Raw genomic sequence first — 17,234 nt, 5'->3', positions numbered from 1 at the left:
GATGGGTGGGTGGGTGGGTGGATGGATGGATGGATGGAAGGAAGGAAGGAAACACAGATAAGAGCAATGATCTGGAATCTTTAGATCTCTCCATCAGGCAAAGTATTAATAAATACAGGGAAGTGACATACTGCTGAAGTCTGCAGTGCGTCTCATGAACCTTGCCAGGACTTCCCACAACAGCTCTCTATCTGGCTCCCTTTTCCTTGCCCCCATTCTGTCTGTCAAACAGGCTTCTGAGAGTAAACAAAGACCTCTTTGGCAAACTCTAGATGCAGCTGAGGAAGAGAAGAGGAACCTGGCTATGTGGTTTATCCATTGTGCTAAGCCACATTGTAAATTACAGTTGATTGGGTTCACACCAAAGTAGAATTTCATAAGCTAGTTTGTCTTTTTTTATTAGATGAGCTGTATGAACAAAACAAGCCATTCTAATCGATAAGATTTTACAACTTGTGTTCAGAGCATATCTTTATTAGGAATCAGCATTTTCTAGATTGCCAAGTAAGACATACTACAAAACATCCTTGTTACTTATTTCACAGCTATTATTATTAGCATTTGTGATAAAATAATATTTTGAATATATGAGATGTAGGACTTATATGTACAAAGAGAAATAAAGTTCTTTTCCAGGGCTTTCTTCAAATTCTTCCCAACTAGGAAATATAATAAATGGTGCATCTAGGCAAATAAAACCATTCTCAGACTAAGAAAAAACAATACAATAAAATCAGAATCGAGATGGCAAATTTATTCAAACATTAAGCAGTGATACATTTAGAAATAATTTGTTGCCTTGAAATTAAAATAAAATAAAAGATTAATCAGCTAAGGCCTAGTTGCCTCTTTGAAAATTGTTCTTTCCGATTAAGATTTGCTGAAATGAAAGGGATTGTGTTACAAGAATTCTAAAGTATTTTAAAACCAATATATCTTTGGATTTGTTAGGATGGAGACTTTGGGTCTCTTTGATAATGAGGAGCCTTGTTAATTTTTACATTACGGTCTCCAGAACTGTCTTTACAGTCTGGAAATTATTTCTTCTACTTAAACATTAAAGAACATGAATGGAAAATCAATTTATTAATATAGTTGCAAATGGAAGAAGGGAGCACTTGAGCTTCATTTCTTTGCACCTGCTCAAAGTCGCATTTCACATTCAATGATATTTCTGTGAAATACATGGCAGTTCAGTCTCAAATTATTTGTCTCAAATTATTTTACTTCACGGTAAGTTGGTCTTCCCCCACAAGTAACTCCGAGGAAATCCAGACCTTGGCTTGACAAAAGAAAATGTTTGGCTTGAGGGTGAGGGGCTACAGCTGTCCTGATGCTCTTTACTTTTCCCTTGTGTTTCTCAATGGGATGAGTGTTTTGCAGGTGTAACAAGTGCAGGGCTGCATTAATCATAGTTCAGAGTTGAGACAAGGGCACCATCCTGAGGATAAAAGGTTAAAATAGGATTGCCAGGCCATTCCAGTGGCTGCTATTGAAACACTAGTAAAACAGAGACTGTCTTTTTTTTTTTAAAAAAAAAAAACTCTATCCAGTTTTGTAAATTAAAGAGATAGAAACTAACAAAAACTAATAATTAAGACAGAACGTCCTTCAAGACTGATTGTGCTGTCACTCCTTTGCCTTCTCATACTAAATCACATTATATGATTTGTTATTCATATAATAAATCAGGGAGGATCTGCCTGAGCCGCTTCCTAATGTTATCTCATTGTTTTGGACTTATAAAAGGTTTCAGCCCCTTTCCAGGGTTAGAACAATGTGCATTTATGTACATACACGTGCATGTATCTCCATTAGCAGTGATAGGCAAATTTCAGGATTATGTGATTTTCAGTTTCATTTTTAACTAAAACTCCCATTACCCCCACCCCCACCCCCACCAACAACAAAATCTGGAGACTTAGTTGAAATATATGCACTTAAAAGCAAAGAATTTGGAGACCAGAAGTTTGTTTTCATGAGCAGAACTTAACCGAGCTGACAGTTCTTCTGCCTGATAATTCCAATCTAGTGATAGTGTTGCTGCTGTGGTCAAACAGTGAGGACTCAGATATCCTTATTGCAGCTCCCCCAGAGATTTATCCTGTGTTCTTCCGATTGTACAAAAGGGCACACTGATTCCAAAGCATTTACAGGTACTCCTCAATTTCCAGCCGTAATTGAGCCTGGAATTACAGTTGTACAGTGAGTATCATTAAGGCAATCATTAAATGGGTCACTATATGACTGAATTTATAACCTTTTGGCGGTGGTGGTCATTAAGTGAACGAACACCTTGATGGTTAAATGAACCCATTTTCTTCAATTTGCAATTTTTGACAGAAACTGGAAGTAAATGGCAAACCCCACAAAAAATTGCAGTAATGTGGCTGTGGGATGCTGCAAACTGCTGTAAATGCGAGCCAGTTTTCAAGCGTCCAAAATGTGATCACATGACCACAGGATGTGTGGACATCAGAACTCCAGAAGTGGGATGCAAGCAGCTCTAGGGAAGTTTATCCTAACTTTGAATGGTCGCTAAGTGAGGACTACCTGTATAATCTAATAGAAATTACAGAGGAGGGGCATATCAGGGATGGCCAAGTCACCAGACTCTGAATGTGAAGCAATTTTTCTGGTTCCTAGGTCAAGATGTAGCCAGAATTAGCCAAGAAATTGAGTACTTAAACAAAGATTCCCAAAGAATAAATGTGAGGGAACATCTTTATTTTAATGTTAATCTTTCAATGACTTTTGTCTGTAATGCGCAGCTGTATCTGAATGTGTTATTTTGATATGGTTCCAACTTCTGTGTAAAAAGGAGAGGGTGCTAGGAATGAAATTTTGATTGTCAGGTTATCTGTGTATTTGTGAAACTCACAAAGGCTTCAGAGCAAATAATTTTCTCTTTTGGAAACCTCTATTTTGCTTCTGATTTTTTGAAACAGGCATTTACAGTAGTTTATTCATTCTTCATTGGCCAAGCTCATTAATGGCCTTGTTTGAAGCGGTCAAGGTAAAATACAATTCACTATTGACAATTCTGAGCTGTGCAACAGGATTTCTTCATGTTGTTGTGAGTTAGGCCATCTTAATCACCGTAAATGAATAGTTAAGACTTAGAGAATAAATCAGAGACAGGCAAGCAACATGGAGCAGGCAGACATTCAACAGATGCAGTTTTTGCATGAATTTAATGTTCATTCCAGACAAGGCATCCCCAACGCAATTGATAAAGAAAACACAAGATCTCTACCACAAACTTTTAATACAGCAGCCACAATCCTGTTAATATTTTTCAGGCATGTGCAGACACAGTATTTTTCCCTCCTCCCTCCTGCAGCCTTGAATAACGTTTGCTTCTAGCACATTAATCACGCATGAGCCACACCAGATTTACCAAGCGTGACTTAGCATTGTGTGACTGTAAACAGGGTAAATAGATGAATGCAGTATGTGGGCAGGGTCACAGCGAATCCACGTGAGGATATTGTGACTGTAATAGCAACCCAAAATACAGCATGGTTTATTGTGATCCAGAACTCAGATCAGAATACGACTATAGTGCCAGGGCTCAGGCCTGTATTTTACTGAGCTAATGAAGGAGTAACCTCTGCTGCCAATATTGTTCCACCCATGTAGGGAGAGAAATTCCTTGGAAAACTGACATCTGTTTGTTTTAGACATTAATCAGAGCCCAGGCACAGCTTGTCAGTCCAGATTGTAAGATTTGTTGGGAAGGAGGAGGAGGGGGAGAAGGAGGAGGAGGAGGAGGAGGAGGAAGGACAGCCGGGTATGGAATAGCTCATGGCATATTGTACATGTGGAGCTCTAGGTCATAACGTGTGTTGGGAAGATAATCAAAGGACGCTTCTGCATGGATTCATTTCCCATCTCCAACCGCTGCAAAATATTTCAGCGCTGGCCATGCAAACATCTTCGCTGCTGCTCAAAATGCTGAGATCAGAGCTCTCACCAGCTGAGCCTCGAAGGAGAGCCAGAACTGGCATTCCGCCAGTGGCCCATTTTCTGAGCACAATAGCTCCTGAAGCAACACACTTTTTTTTTTTTTTTGCTCTGTTCTAGAGAGAAAGAGGACAATCAAATTGCTGAAGGCATTTATGTTTTATCTACACCAGTTCTAGCTGGTGGTGGCCATGTCCTTCCAAACTCTCAATTGGAGCTCTGCCACCCCCGCCCTCCTTCCCATCAGTTTCTTCCATGTGATCCATTTTTGGCTGCAGAGAGCAAGGAAAGAACATGATGTTTTCTGCATGCAAGGCATTTGCCCCTCTGCCCTTGAGCTATACACCATCCTTAAATACGCAGTTCCCCTGTAATATGACACGAAACAGCTTCTAAAGACAATTCAGGGGAGCCCAGCTCTTGAAAGTCACCAGACCATAACTGTTCTCGAAGAAACAGCAAATCTTGCAAAGGCGGCTTATGGCTTCCTATGGTTCAGTGGCTTAGGTACAATAGCATCAGCGAGGAATAATTGAGCAACAGCACTTGGTGGATCGTATGCCCTCTGCATATTGATGCAGAGCTACCGGTAACTGTAAGGCAGTGTGATACTCTAAAAGATGGAGCTATCCCATCTTTGTGCTCTCTTTCTTGTGGACATTTGCAACCGTCAAGTTGTGAATGTGATGCTTCTGTGCTGGACTGTCTCAAGTCATTGGCTCACAGGTGTGTGGAAAACCCACACACTGCTGCTTTGTGTCATACATTGTTAGTTGGCAAGGAAACAATTGCAAGCAAAGGGAGCAAAGAAACTGGAAAGCATCCTGGACTAGAAGTGCTGCCCTTTTCAGTTCCCCTGGCCATCCATGATGCTTTCTACCTCACCCACTCACCCCAATCAGTGATTACACTTCATGGTATTTAGGAAGGGGGTGGGGAAGTGGTGGAATACTATATTGCTAATATATTTCTAGGGTTTGCAAGGTTTTTAAAAAATTCGCTGACAAATTGTGAAACAAGAAGAACTTGAATACCTCATTGCTTGGGTAGATGGTCTTATCAATGTGGGCTGTGACTGATGTATGGGGCTGAGTAGCCAAGTGCGAAAGAAGTCAGGGCTCCAGAGTAGGGGTGAAATTCAGCAGGTTCTGACAGGTTCTGGAGAACTGGTAGCGGAAATTTTGAGCAGTTCGGAGAACCAGTGAATACCACCTCTGGCTGGCCCCAGAGTGGTGTGGGAATGGAGATTTTGCAGTATCCTTCCCCTGGAGTGGGGTGGGAATGGAGTTTTTGTAGTATCCTTCCCCTGCCACGCCCACCAAGCCACACCCACAGAACCAGTAGTAAAAAAAATTGAATTCCACCATTGCTCCAGAGCCTTAATTTCAGCAAGGGCTAAATTCATTCTCTTCTCTGTGATTGACAGTACAGGGCCTCGTCCATTTTGGCTTTCCAGTCTTGTCTAGCTGATCTTGGATATCCCATCATCTGTCTGTGTAGCCAATCCTGACTTTCTGACCTGCCTGTTTCTGTTTTTTTCCAGGTCTCAAGCAAGTGCCTAAGGAAATCTCTCCAGACACCACATTACTAGATCTGCAAAACAACCAGATTACGGAGCTGCGCAAAGATGACTTTAAAGGGCTCTTTCGTCTCTATGTATGTACTGCCAAAGACCCCTCCCCACTTCTGATGGATATAAGCAGGACAGGAGAACCTAGCTGGGTCCACTCTGAATAAACAGTAGTTTCACTCAGGTGTAGCATTAAAATCTATTCGTTCTGCCAGGACTGGATCCTGGAACACTGAACTTCTGAACACAAATGGCCTTCACTATTTGCAACCGCCATTTCTCTCAAACACTTGGGATTAAAACACAGGACCCCAGGGATTATTCTTCCTGGAAATCTTGAGCCACTACCTGTATTATTTATCATGATACTCTGCTAAAAGATTTCTACAAGTCTCGCTCCATTCCTTAAATTGTATTTTCAAGTGCATCTAACTTATCTACAATATTGCTTCTTTCTTTATATGTTACCTTCTACAAGTAGACTTGGGAAGTGTGCAGATATCTTATTTGTACCAATGGGAGTCTGGTATTTAATTTCTCTGCAAGAGTTCCTCACAAATTTCTCTAGCTGCAAAAATTAGCTGCCAGGATAATAACGGATTCCACCTTCTTACATCTATGCTAGCACATGCTTAAATGCTGCTCACATGTCATCTCTTTCTATGACTCTACCCACAGGCCTTGGTATTGGTGAACAATAAGATCTCCAAGATCCATCCAAAGGCTTTTAGTCCTCTGATTAAGCTGCAGAAACTCTACATCTCCAAGAACAACTTGGTAGAGATTCCTCCTAACCTGCCCAACTCCTTGGTAGAACTCCGGATCCATGAGAACAAAATCAAGAAGATCCCAAAGGCCGTGTTCAATGGACTCCATAACATGAATTGCATTGGTGAGGCATCAAACCTTTCCCCATTTTTCTTTCCCAAAGTCATGCTTTGTATTTGCTCCTTTCCTTTAGAAACATAAGACACAGATCCTGATGAATGGTTCTTTAGAATGCAGAAAATTGCACCCAATATTGTGTGGCATGTTGGTTGGTCCTTTTAAAAAAACATGTGTAATATCAAGCAAGACTAGACAAAAAGGCCATTGGAGCTCTGTGTTCCCAATGTTACCCAATATTTTGGAACTGCAAATATACATTAACAATTTCTTCAGTAGTTAGTAAGTCAATCTATATTCTGACTTTATTTGCCTTCCTGGCATACATTTTCATAACCATCTTCCCCTGCATAAATACATAGCATGCATAGAGTGATAAGTAATTGGGGAGAGAGAGGGGGGAGGGAGAGAGGGAGGGAGGGAGAGGGAGAGGGAGGGAGAGAGAATAAACACTAACAAATCAGAGTCAATTGGCTAAATTTGCATAGAAGTTCTTTTCCATTGTTCATGTGAACATATGAGCAAATTAAAAAAAAATCAAGAACAGAGGGTTCAATTTTTTTTCCCCACCTTTCCAAAGAACTCTAAATTTGCAAGCCAGCAATTTGGGAGGAATAAATTAGGTTTTGGGTTCAGATGAAGTTTGAATGTGTTCATTTCTGGTTTATTTAGTTACTTAGGAACAAAACATGAGTGGGAATCTGCATATACTTTTCTTCTTCACTGTGTTCGTTAAGTATGCTTAAGAATTGATTAAAGCACAATCCAGCAAAACTTGAGCATTTCCATTAGAAAGTCAAATATATTCACAAAATTATTCTACTGGCTCCTGAAAGGACTTTTATATGCCTGGATCAGCTTTGGAAAATTTCTAAGTTTTTAGAGTATCTTAAGCTGAGGAGTTCTCTCACCTCCCCCAAATTCGACTCATTCAAAATATGATGCCATAATCAACAATATCCATTATATCTTTAAAAATCCCATCAAGATTTTTAGGCCTTTCCCCATGACTGAGTTTATTTGCTAACTATTCACCTTTAAATTGGCAGAAAACTGCATCACCAGTAAATTTATGTCCCCACCTCTCTTGCTAATCCCTGTCCTGTATCTATTGCATTGACTCAAAATCTGCTCCAAAGGATATTGCCCTAAATACACATCTGCAGTTTGTGATTGATCAAGGGATTGATCAAACCCTTCAGCACTTTTGTCAACAGGCAGGGAAAATATCTTTCAATCTCTGCACAGCTGCAGGAACAAGATAGGTGTGACATCAGGAGTCTTTTAGGCACTGCTAGGCTACTTTGTGTACCCCTTCTTCCATATCCCTTTCAGGTGCAACTCAAGCTGAATTACAGGTTTTAAAAAAAAACAAATAAGAGTCACAAAGGGAAGTGAGTCACTTTTAGCATTTCCTGGGAGAGTGGGCCGCCATTGCAGCAAGGCTACAACAATAGAGACAGTTCTTAGAACAATATCAGATGAACGGTCTATCCCTGTAGTGCAAATCTGCCGAACTACCAACACCAGGGGTGTCAAACTCAAGGCTCATGGGGCCGTCCTCGAAACAGCAAAGGACTGGCCCACGGTGCCTCTGCCAGCGAAAACACGGCTCGTTTTTGCTGACAGAGGGCTGCAGGAGGCCATTGTGGCCGAAAACCGGGGGGGGGCTCCATTTTCACCGGCAAAGGGCTAGAAAAACAAACTAAAAGCCAAACAAAACAAAACAAAAGGAGAAATGTTTCCCCTTTTGCATTTGAGCATCCAAGAAGGGACAGGAAAGGAAAAAGGGAAAGAGGAAATACAAAGAAAAAGAAGGAAAGATGGGAAGAGAACAAGGAAGGAAAATTAAGGAAAGAGGGGAAGGTAGAAGAAAGGAGAATGAAGAGGGAAGGAAAAAGAAGAAAAGGAAGGAAGGAAGGAAGGAAGGAAGGAAGGAAGGAAGGAAGGAAGGAAGGAAGGAAGGAAGGAGATTATAATGAGAGGGAGGGTCTGAGGGAAGCCTTGCCTTAGCACATGGCTGCCACAGGTGCCCCCGACACGAGTGACGTCGAGCTGGCCACCACCCCCTGCCCCCCCCTGAGTTCAAACACAACCCTGATGCAATCCTCAATGAAATCAAGTTTGACACCCCTGACCTACACAATCGTGGTCTCTACATTCTCCACAAGCATCAGATTCCAGGGCCCAAAATTAGGCGAAGCAAGCTATACATCTGACATAGCACAGTTAGCTTAGTATCTTTATATACTGGGATGAAGACATCTTAAACAGTTGACTGCCCTCTATAAAGATAGAAAATAGAAACAAATTCTTATCAATCCCAATGGTTTAATTCCAGCATTTCTCCCTTTCCCCTTGTGTCTATGGAGATTCTCAGTCATCCAGGTCATGGTTGTCTCAAAGATGCTTTTCAAAAGGCAATTGGACTTTCTTGATTTTTTATATTTTTGCTTCAAAATATTTTGCTTCTCATCCAAGAAGCTTCTTCAGAACTATTTCAAAATATTTCGCTTTGTGCTTCTCAGTTTTCAAAGCCAACTATTGGCTTTTGACATAATTGACATTTCTGTCCTGAGAAACTCTAGTTCCCAATGTAATTCCCACATCATATTTGCTTTCAAAAGTAATATGGTCTCCCCTATTGATCAGGATCAACCATAGTTAACAAGAAGGACATGTCCATGTAGTTTTCTTTAATAACTCTGTCCTGCTCTGTAGGGAGCACATAGCCAAATGGTGGCAAAAAAAAGGAGACTGGGGACTTGAAAAGAGGGGGAAATCCATCATGAACCTGAAGTACCCAACTGGCACTTCTGTGCTTATTCTCACTACTAGTGACCTGACTTTTAGGGGTAGTGAATTGCAATGGATAATATACATCTTGAGTCTGTAGTTGGACAGAATCAGAATAACAGGGGAAACACTATTTTAAAATCAATTCTGCTAAGGATAGTTTAAGACCACCCTGTCTCATTCATGGGCCGGGGTGCAAAATGAGAGCATATCAGCAGGACAAGGGGGAAGGGGCAGAAATGGCATTTATCAAAAAATAATTGTATCATAGTTAAATGCATCTGAGTACCCCGCCTTTATTACAATGGCAAGATCACTTGGAGAAAAATGCCCAAATTGCTTCACCAATAAATTTATTTAAAAATGCAAATGATTCAGATTGAGTCAAAGCATAGAATCAAATATACAGTACATATCTTATTCTTTTAACATCACCATTGCATTTAGCGAACATTTAATTGCTTTTCCATAAGCTTTGAGGGTGGAACTGTATGTTTCAGGCAAGCAAGTACAATTTGCTTTTTCCAAGAGGAAAAAAAAATGGGTTCAAGAAAGGGTAATTTGGAGCTGAGTTGGAAGAGGGTGGGAGGAGATGGGCCTTACTAATCCATAATCAAATAGAAACAGATTGTACTTTTGGCTCCTAAAGACTGATCACGATGTGCAATATCTGTCTCACCATGTTTGTAACTCTTTGCATTCATTCTTCCTTTACATGGCTATCTTAGAGAGAGAAGGAGAAGGACAAATAAATAAATAATGTAAGATATGCCATAAGTTGTGGAAGAGGGCTTGGTTGATTTTATTTATTTAATTTTTTAGCGTATGGCAAATACATGGACTTATAGTAGTTCAAATGTTACTATCCAGTCCACCCAACCATTCAAGGACAGGGTGGTCTATGTTGAAAAAAATCACACGTTAGGCCAGTGTAAGCTCTTGATGGACATTCGGACACAATGTGATGGATATTTTGTCGAGGAGCACCACAGTCACACTGAGGGGTGGAGACAAGACCCCACTTAAACAATGAATCCTGGCAGACACCATGTTGGGTACGGATCCTGGTGAGGAAGGTCAAAAACCTGGCACCTTTTGTATAGGGTCGTCTGCCTGTATCTGGGCGTTGAGCAGTCCATTTGGCTTTCCACAGTGGGTTGACGTCAAAGTTGTTAGACAGCTGTTGAGCGAATGCCAGAGAGGGCTTCCTGGATTTAAGTCTGCCAATTGATAGATGAGGAAGATCAGTGTGCACAGGAAGAAGTGGGTTTCTCATAATTTGGTTGTACTCCTTCTGCCATGTATATAGAAAGCCAAGAGTTCTACAAAGATGTCCGATAGCTCGATTGAATCTGGATCTGATAGAGCCGAACACTGTTGTTCTAATATGAAACTTATTTCTTTTTGCAGAGATGGGTGGGAACCCTCTGGAGAACAGTGGATTTGAACCCGGAGCCTTTGACGGCCTAAAATTGAACTACCTGAGGATCTCAGAAGCAAAGCTCACTGGTGTACCCAAAGGTGATATCTTCTCCATCTTCTCTCTTCTCCATATCTACCTCTTAATAAAATTCAGGGCTACGGCTTCTCTCAGCTTTTAATCCTAGAAGTAATGAATATGTCAGGGTTCCAAGTAATGAAATCAAAGCTCAGAGACCTGGAGTTTCCTCAAAGTAAAATTTTATTAGGAATGCCTTCTTGGCACAGCTGGTGAAAACCCAACTCTGAAGGACCTGAGGTTTTGCACACCGAAATCAAAACCCAAAGTTCATGCTGATATTCTTGTGATCCACTGGGGGTCACATATCCATCACATGGCCCAATCAGGTCACAATCCTCCTCCAGCTGTCTTTGGTACATGCCTTCCAAGGACCTGGTAGGGACGTCCTTGGCTCTCACAGGAAAGAATGTTATTTTGGTTACTATTTTGCTTTTTCAAAGAATACTGAGAGGTACCAGCTAAATTCAGGAACGCAACAGTGACTCAGGAAGGAGACTATATTTTAGAAAAATAAGACACAGAATTCTTTATTTTCCCTTATTCTTCCACTAGAACTCTGGTCTCTTTAACCCCAAAATCCATCTTTCCTTTTCCTGCAAGGATTCTTTTTTGAGTTCCCTAATTTTTATTTATTTATTTTATTTATTTTACTTCAGATTTATATACCGCCCTTCTCCCTAGGGACTCAGGGCGGTGTACAGCCAAGTAAAAACACATAAGTACATAATACATAGATTAAGAACAGATTAAAAGGAAATATCTCAATTTGGCCCACAATTTAAAAAGACAAACAAATTTAAAATCATTTAAAATCATTTAAAAGGATTTGTTAGGCCAGCCGGGCTTGTTGAAAAAGGAAAGTTTTAAGGGAACGGCGGAAGGCACGAAGGTCTTGGATTCTCCTTATCTCTGGGGGCAGTTGATTCCAGAGGGTGGGAGCCCCCACAGACAAGGCCCTCCCCCTGGGGGTCAGCATTGCTTGGCTGATGGCACCCCGAGGAGGCCCTCTCTGTGGGAGCGCACGGGTCGATGGGAGGTCGTCGGTGGCAGAAGGCGGTCTTGAAGATAACTAGGTCCTATGCCATGGAGCGCTTTAAAGGTGGTAACCAACACCTTGAAGCGCACCCGGAAGACCACTGGGAGCCAGTGCAGCTCGCGCAGGAGCGGTGTTATGTGGGAGCGCCATGCAGCTCCCGTAATTACCCGCGCAGCTGCATTCTGGACCAGTTGGAGCCTCCGGGTGCTCCTCAAGGGGAGCCCCATGTAGAGAGCTAATTTTAGATCATGTGGGGTGGGAAGTATTTAATGTTAAACAATGAGAGGCAAAACTCCTTGCAATTTCCAGGAAATCACATACAATTCGACTATGAGGCATTGATTAGCCATCATAAGTAGTGGAGGTGACATATTGAATGGCATAGTAACAATATCCCGATGAAGCTTTACGGGTCATTCTCTCTCCTTCCAGATTCTGTTTCTTTCCACTGGGATCAGAACTTTTTCATAAAGGCTAAATAGAAATGGAATTATTCTCCTGTTAAGGAAAATTTCTCCTTTTCGGTAGACCAGTCCAAATGTTGTGGCCTCGGAACATTTCAAAATGCATTACAGGTAGTCCTCGACTTATGACTGTTTGTTTGAGTGATATTTTACAACCTTTCTTGACAGAGTTGTTAAGCAAATCAATGCAGTTGATAAGTTAGCAACATGGTTGCTAAGTGAGTCTGACTTCCCCATTGATTTTGCTTGTCAAAAGGTTGCAAAAGGGGATCGTGTGACCCTGGGACACTGCAACAGTCATAAGTATGAACCAGTTGGCAAGCATCTGAATATTGATCACATGATCACGGGGATGCTGCAAAGATTATAATTGTGAAAAATGGTCATAAGTCACTTTTTTCAGTGCTGTTCTAACTTTGAAATGAATTGTTCTAAGTTGAGGACTACTTGTATTGCTATATCCCATTTCTATTTCGTTTGCAGCATCATTTTCAGTTCAAAACATTCGTGGCAAGGTTCATTCAACAAAACAAGCTTATTTGGTTAATGATGATTCAATGCTATATTGAATCATGAACTCAGGCCATTGAGTTAAGACAGGGGACTATAAAAGTTGGCTAACCATTGTTAGTGCATTGTGTAAATATAGCTTCTCTCTTTTTATTGTTGCTTTACCTATTTTGAAGCCCTGTAGGATGCTCTGTATTTTAGAAAGGCTAATATTATCCTACTCTTCTCCTCCAACCAGACCTCCCTGAAACCTTAACTGAGCTACATCTGGACCACAACAAGATCCAAGCAATTGAGTTAGAGGATCTGATCCGCTACGCCAAAATCTACAGGTAGTGTGAATAGGATAATAATTCTTGAAGAGCTTGCCAGGATTGTGCAGATGAAATTTGGGGCAGAAGTAGGAAAGTCACTAATCTTCAGAGGTTACAGAACAACTTAACTTATTGGCTAAGCTATCTGCAGCTTTTATGAGTCGCAACATCTGGAGAACCACCAATTAGGGTATGACTGAGATACAAGGCAGTTGATTTCAGGCTTCGCAACATAAAGATCAGAAATGAAAATAAGCTTGAGTATTTTTTTAAAAAAGGAAATTATCCTACCTCAAGTCTGTCCACAGCTCCTCATTGTGCACTCTAAGCAAGGAAGTCAAAGCAGCTCCCTGCTTCAAAGTCAGTTGCACAGAAGAAGGAAAAAAAAGAGGGGGGAATACATTAGTGCAGGGGTCTCCAACCTTGGCAACTTTAAGACTTGTGGACTTCAACTCCCAGAGTTCCTCAGTCAGCTTCAACTCTGGGAGTAGAAGCCCACAAGTCTTAAAGTTGCCAAGGTTGGAGACCCCTGCAATAGTGGGAGGCAAATCTGTGTTTTATCAAGTTGACAAAAATGTGTTGAGAAAATAGGGAATGTGTTCAGAGTGAACATATAGTAAGGGTTCTTTTTTTAAAAAAAAATGGAAGGAATGTTTCTCTTTTACTGGTCATCCTCATGAAACTTTTGATACAGCTTTTAGTTTCTCTAGAGATGCAATTCTTAGCACGATGTAACAAAAATACTTTGTCTCTGGCCTTGAACCTTCTTCTGCATTTCCTTTTCCTCTGAGCTTGTAATTCCAAGATCTTTGCAGGGAATCACTTCATGTTGACCACAAAAGTTGTATTGCCATATATGGAGTTAGAAGGAGCAAAGGAGGAGGTCCACTGAGTTTTAAACTTTATGCACATATAAGCAAAGTTGTTCCATCTCTTCTATAACTTGGTAGTTGACAAATATTGGAGATTTCAGCCCCTTTCTATGCAGAGGGCAATCTGCCCATACCAAGTATGGGACCAAGGTCAACTTCTATCCTCCTAATTAAAACCTTCTACAAATTATAGCTAAAACTGAGGATTTTAGATCTTCAAGAAACATGTGTTTAAAGCACAGATATCTATTAAGTAGCGAACAGTAACTGCAACGAGAAAACAATTCAAAACACAAAAATAGAGCATTTCACCAGCCGGTGCCCAAAAAATACAAACAACCATTCACTCTCTTGTTCCTGACTTGCAATCCCTACAACCGGGCAATAAATTCTGGTTCAGCATTTAAGAGGTACATTTCTTTAAAAAGTTTTACCAAATAAGAAAGGAGAAGAAATGGAAGGGATAGGATAGGATAGGATAGGATAGGATAGGATAGGATAGGATAGGATAGGATAGGATAGGGGAGAGGAAAGGAGAGGAGAGGAAAGGAGAGGAGAGGAAAGGAGAGGAGTTCTGTTAAAACCAAGGAGAACCCCCTGGGCAGGCAAAGACTCATTCCACTTCTCTGTTTATAAACCTATATCTGCAACATCAATCTTCTACCAGTGTCAGAGAGGTCGGGAGTGCCTCCCTCTCATTTTCCTTTTTTGTGTATGTACCACAAAAGCACTCCTTCAGCATCTTTAACTGGTTAAAACGTTAAAATGTCTGAGGGTTTAAAATATCCACCCAGCTCAACTGTGGTCTCCCTAGCAACAAGCTCCTGAGAAATTTCTACTGCCACCCTCCCCCTTGCCCTCCAGGCTGTAGGTGAAAGCATTTTCATCCATGCACGGTGATTAGTTGAGATGCTTTCGTGACCTTGCTCCTCCAAGCTAGAGAAGAATTGCGACTGTATGAGCTCATCACAAGTAATCTTCCATGGTTCAGGCTAGCAGAAGGTATTCCAAGCATGAAATGGGAGGTAGAAATATGCAGACGTAGAGCCTACTAGCACAGCGTGCTCAGTATGGTGTATAATTAAGCGTGACCATGTGCAATTGTGCCAGCTGGTTCCTTTCTTTTCACCCTGTCATGAATGACTTAAAACAGCCAGCACCAGGCCGTTTAAGTTATTGAGTGGTCTCTATATCACTAACCAAAGAAACACATCTAAAACTGTCAATGAACAAAGATGATGGCCGTGTGGATGTGATAAACAAATTGAACGCACGACCTTGAGTCACAGAATGGTAAAATATTTGTTTTTCACCATATTTTATTATAGAGTATAATTTCAAAGAATTAAACAGTTTCTAGGCGGGCCGAGAAGGCAGGCCTGGAAAAACAACTGGGAAAAATCCAGTTTTCTTAATTTTTCAATAGCTTTCTGTTAATCTGATTTAGGAAATGACTTAATAACTAAAGTAAAATCGCTCTTGGAAGTAATACAGCCATATTAAGTTGTCCAGTCAGGCTTTTGAATTTTAGTCTACCCCCCCCAACTCACAAATTTATATTTGGATATCTAATGTTGTTCTAAATAATGTAACATAGATACAATAAAGTCAGGCTTCATCTGAGAAAAATGGGAGGGGGGGAAATAGGAGGTGGAGTTTTTTGTTATACACTCTGTAAGCTTCACAAATACGTACTTAAACTAGGTCTAAATATGGTCTGGCCTTTTTAAGTTCAATATATATTTCAGCCACTAGAGGGGGAAAGAGCAATATTTGTCAGCAACTTTTTAAGGGGTGTTCTAATTCTTTTCCTTGAAGCATTTTGATCTGAAGAAGCAAACTTGATCAGGAAAGCCTTTTCTAAGAATTTGCTTTCCCTGCCTCCCAAGGGGCCATTCCTTTCATCACTTCTATTGTATAAAAATCAGACAAAGCCCAAAGGATTAAGGTCATCGATTCAAGATTGAATCCCTCCACTTTTGATTTTTATACGTTGGTTTTGGGCTGATTTGGATGCAATGAAAGGAGAGGAAAGAATCTTTTGAGGTTTTTTTGTAAAAAAATGTTAATAGCAGCTCAGAAGCTTAACTGCAGTGCTAGAAAAAGGATTTAATATTTCCCTTTGGGTTGCTCCCCATATTGAATCGCCATCCAAAGTTGTTATTGCCCCATAAGATCAAACTCAGTGCCCATTGGAGGCCCACATATTTTTCTGCATGGGGCAGTCCTAGCCTTGGATAAGACACAGTTAAGAGAACAACAAAATCTCACCGGCTCAAGGTTGACTCAGCCTTCCATCCTTCCGAGGTGGGTAAAATGAGGACCCAGATTGTTGGGGGCAATATGCTATTTAGTATACTGTCTTTGGTGTAAGTTGCCCAGAGTCCTCGGAGAGTGGGCGGCATAGAAATATGAATAATAAATAATAAATAAACACAGGGATATGATTTGTCCTCTGGTTTTGCCGCACCGCTCCCCTTTGGGGACAGCTCCTAATAATTGAAATTCAAGTTGAAGCCATACCCAGGAAATTTGGCAGTCTTTCCATGCAGGGGAGTCACTTATCTTAAAGCTGGCCTTATTTCACACAAAGTTGCACATAGAGCACTAATACTTCTGGAGCACAGTTTTCAGACACGCAACTCTCTCCCCCCACCCATCCTCCCGTGTATTCTGAGATGGTACAGCACTGTTTTTCAACTCAGCAACTTTAAGATGTGTGGACTTCAATTCCCAGAATTCCCAGCTTGCATTCCCTAGCCACCAAAAACACTGTGGCACAGTAAAAAAAAAAGAAGAAGAAGAAGAAGAAGGTTCTGTTGCGTTCACTTCTGCTTAAATAGGCTCCCAATAGCATCGCCAGCTACACTCTAGAAATATGGACTTTTATATCTTACACTAAACAGCAGCCCAAATCCTTCTGCATCTCCTTCTCACCTTTTCCTTATTGGTCCACTTATCCAATCCTTAGCTGCAGTTGTTGTGGCACACCGAGACATCTGCTTGCTGCATGAAGGAGTGAGGTAGCTGACTAGAGAGAATCAGACAGAAGATGGCAGCGTAATCATACATTTGCTTTCTGCTTCATTTGGAAATTGAAATGTCTGTACCCAAATGCCCTGGGCCCAAATGCTCTGTGTCTTTGTTTTCTCATTCATCACCATCTTCATCTGTCATCTATAATATTTAAATATATTACCTGAACTTTGATATGGAGTCTGTAAAATAGACAGATATGTACATCTTTGATGGATAAGCTGCAAAAAAGCAACCAGGACCAAAATAAATCTGGTCTTCCTATTTTACTTTCCCTTGGCCCA

General features: G+C 40.9%; 1 protein-coding gene across 1 annotated transcript in view; it reads left to right on the top strand.

The window, feature by feature from the left end:
- The window catches only part of BGN (biglycan), a 55,997-nt gene that overhangs the window by 33,539 nt on the left and 5,224 nt on the right, over positions 1-17,234 (top strand). Inside the window, exons 3-6 of the mRNA XM_070935177.1 lie at positions 5,510-5,622; positions 6,215-6,428; positions 10,628-10,738; positions 12,967-13,060. Of these exons, the coding sequence (XP_070791278.1) occupies positions 5,510-5,622; positions 6,215-6,428; positions 10,628-10,738; positions 12,967-13,060 (532 nt within the window). The remainder of the gene's footprint in view (positions 1-5,509; positions 5,623-6,214; positions 6,429-10,627; positions 10,739-12,966; positions 13,061-17,234) is intronic.

Source organism: Pituophis catenifer, unplaced genomic scaffold (genome assembly GCF_029215685.1).
Source record: "Pituophis catenifer annectens isolate HBS135680 unplaced genomic scaffold, rPitCat1.0.hap2 SCAF_2, whole genome shotgun sequence".
NCBI lineage: Eukaryota > Metazoa > Chordata > Lepidosauria > Squamata > Colubridae > Pituophis > Pituophis catenifer.
Note: the sequence above shows the minus strand (reverse complement) of the source record. Positions and strands in the feature narration are given on the sequence as shown.